Source organism: Primulina eburnea, chromosome 16 (assembly GCF_022965805.1).
Source record: "Primulina eburnea isolate SZY01 chromosome 16, ASM2296580v1, whole genome shotgun sequence".
Lineage (NCBI taxonomy): Eukaryota > Viridiplantae > Streptophyta > Magnoliopsida > Lamiales > Gesneriaceae > Primulina > Primulina eburnea.
This window is the reverse complement of record NC_133116.1, coordinates 15,917,124-15,919,537: the sequence shown is the minus strand read 5'-3', so window position 1 is coordinate 15,919,537 and position 2,414 is coordinate 15,917,124. Positions and strand designations below refer to the sequence as shown.

Genomic DNA, 2,414 nt, shown 5'->3' with positions numbered 1-2,414 from the left:
TTATATTGCAATCATATATCATCCTACCTTGGCAGCGTATCGTTGGATTAAAAATCGTTTTTCATAAAAACGTAAAAACGTCGTATAAACATTCCACCGTAAAAATTATCGAATACCTATTTTATTCTTGCATCCACAATTAAATCATGCATAATATGATTTGTATGATGTTAAAAGAGTTTAGGAAACGTGCCTTTGCGTTTATAACGCTCGAATTTTCAATCGTCGGCGAGGAAAGACGAACGGGCGACGAAGAACACAAGCTTTTCTTCCCCTTATTTTTTAAAATACTTGTGAGTGTGTGCAAGGTGTTCTCGGCTGTTTGGAGGCTAGATTATTAGGTTTTGAAGACCTAAACACTTATTTATAATTTAATTTGCAAGTTAAATGGGCCTTGTTTTGGGCTTGCAAGCTTATGGGAAATTGGGCCTACATAAATTAATTAAATTAGGCCCAATAACACTTAATAATAAAATTTTATAAAATTAGTTTCCATAAAATAATATTTTTGATCTTTTAAAACTCCTCGTTTGCCCAAAACCGGCTTCCCGGGAAAAATAGAGCTCGAATCGTAAAATAATTCGAACTCTAACAATTTTAGAAAATTTAAATCATTTTTAATCATATTATGAAGCCTTGCAATTATTTAATGAAAAATAATTATTCTTGTCTTGGTCGTCCCCGATCTCCTTTTCCCTGCCTATTATCTTATATTCGGGTAAAATCTTTATTTTCATGAAACATGTCATATAATCATTTAATCATGCAATTATACATTTAATCATATAATAAACATCATGCTAGCATTTAAAAGCAATTAAATAAAATAATTAAGCAATTAAAATAATTTTGCATGCATGCGGTTTACGTATGTTGGTTTTTCAGACGTTACAATTCTCCCCCCCTTAAATTGAATTTCGTCCTCGAAATTTTCCTTGACTTGATGATTGCAAGCTTAAATTCCGTTACCCATCTCAAACTTAACCTCTAACTCGAATCTTACTCGTCGATTCGGTCCTCAAAATCTTGAAATTTGCATTTCTAACCCAAAAATTCTCAATGTCGACTCCTAAGTCTAGTTCAAGTAGCGCATGCATCCTATTTTCCTCTAAGTTCTTCAATATCCCAATCAAATCCCATCACCCAATTTAACATTTCATGCAAGAAGAGCATAGAAAAATGTTAAACAGCTAGGTTACCTCGAAATCAGTGTAGTGTCGGCTCTGTCTCATCTTCTGTAGCTTGCATCACATAGACTCTTCCGGTCATGGGTTGCCTAGGCTTGGTGCAATCCGCAGCCTTGTGTCCCAACTCCCCGCACTTGAAGCACTTGAAGGTGCCCCACATGCACTTGCCATAATGTGGACGATTGCACTCCTTGCAAAGTGGTTTTTCCTCACCTTTCGGAACATTTCCTTTAGGTGGTTGTCCTTGTGGTTTTGGTGGTTCTGGTTGCTTAGAAGGTCCCGTATGAGGCTTCTTATTACTCTGATTAGCTTGCTGAGCACGGTTCCTCTTTCGCTGCATCTCCCAATCGATATCCTTCAATGACTGCTCGGCTCTAAGAGCCCTGGCAACGGCGGTAGTATAATCAGCAGGATCGACAAGTATCACATCGCGTCGGATAGTCGGCCTCAAACCATCTAGAAAATGTCGTAATTTTTCAGCAGCATCATTGGCAATCAAGGGCATAAAGTGACAGCCCCTATCAAACTTCTGCACAAACTCGGCAACAGTCCAATCCCCCTGACGGAGACTCATAAACTCTCTCTTAATCCTAGAACGAACATCGGAGGTGAAGTACTTGTCATAGAACACTCTCTTGAATCCTTCCCAAGTCAAAGTCGCCATATTCACTCCTCGCTCCGCTCCCTCCCACCATAACGAAGCGTCGCCTTTCAACAGGTAGATAGTACATCGAACGCGATCGGCGTCCGCCATGTCCATATAACGAAATATTACCTCTAATGATCTAATCCATCCCTCAGCCATAAATGGATCAGTAGTGCCATGGAACTCATCGGGGTGCATCCTCCTGAAACGCTCATATACTGGCTCTGGCCTACCTATTGCTCCATTCCCTACGTGTTGCTCAAAGAAACGGGCCATACCGGCTAGTACACGGGCACTAGCATCCTGACCAGGTGGAGGCTGTGGGATATCCTCCTCCTGTCTACCCTCATCAGTCCTAAGCACATTCCTTCTAGGAGGCATCTCTGTATACGTCGTCCAAACCACGTAACCAACATGCATTTAAAATTTTTTTTTTTCTTCATGCAACATGCAACTAACATGTATAACATGTATCATATAAACATTTAAAAGAATTTTAAGCATATAAAATATAAAACAGTAAAAACTCACATATTTGAGGCGTGACTTCTTGAGCTTCTCGAAGTGACAGTACACAACCC

At 39.5% G+C, this 2,414-nt stretch overlaps 1 protein-coding gene across 1 annotated transcript; it reads right to left on the bottom strand.

Moving 5' to 3' along the window:
• Window positions 1-1,206: 1,206 nt before the first annotated feature.
• Window positions 1,207-2,214, bottom strand: LOC140816073 (uncharacterized). Its single transcript, XM_073175139.1, has one exon. It carries the CDS (start codon window positions 2,212-2,214, stop codon window positions 1,207-1,209), a length of 1,008 nt encoding a protein of 335 aa, XP_073031240.1.
• Window positions 2,215-2,414: the final 200 nt, after the last annotated feature.

What these genes read in the sequence shown, in the direction of transcription:
- LOC140816073 (XM_073175139.1), bottom strand. Translation starts at nt 2,214, where the DNA reads ATGCCTCCTAGAAGGAATGTGCTTAGGACTGATGAGGGTAGACAGGAG.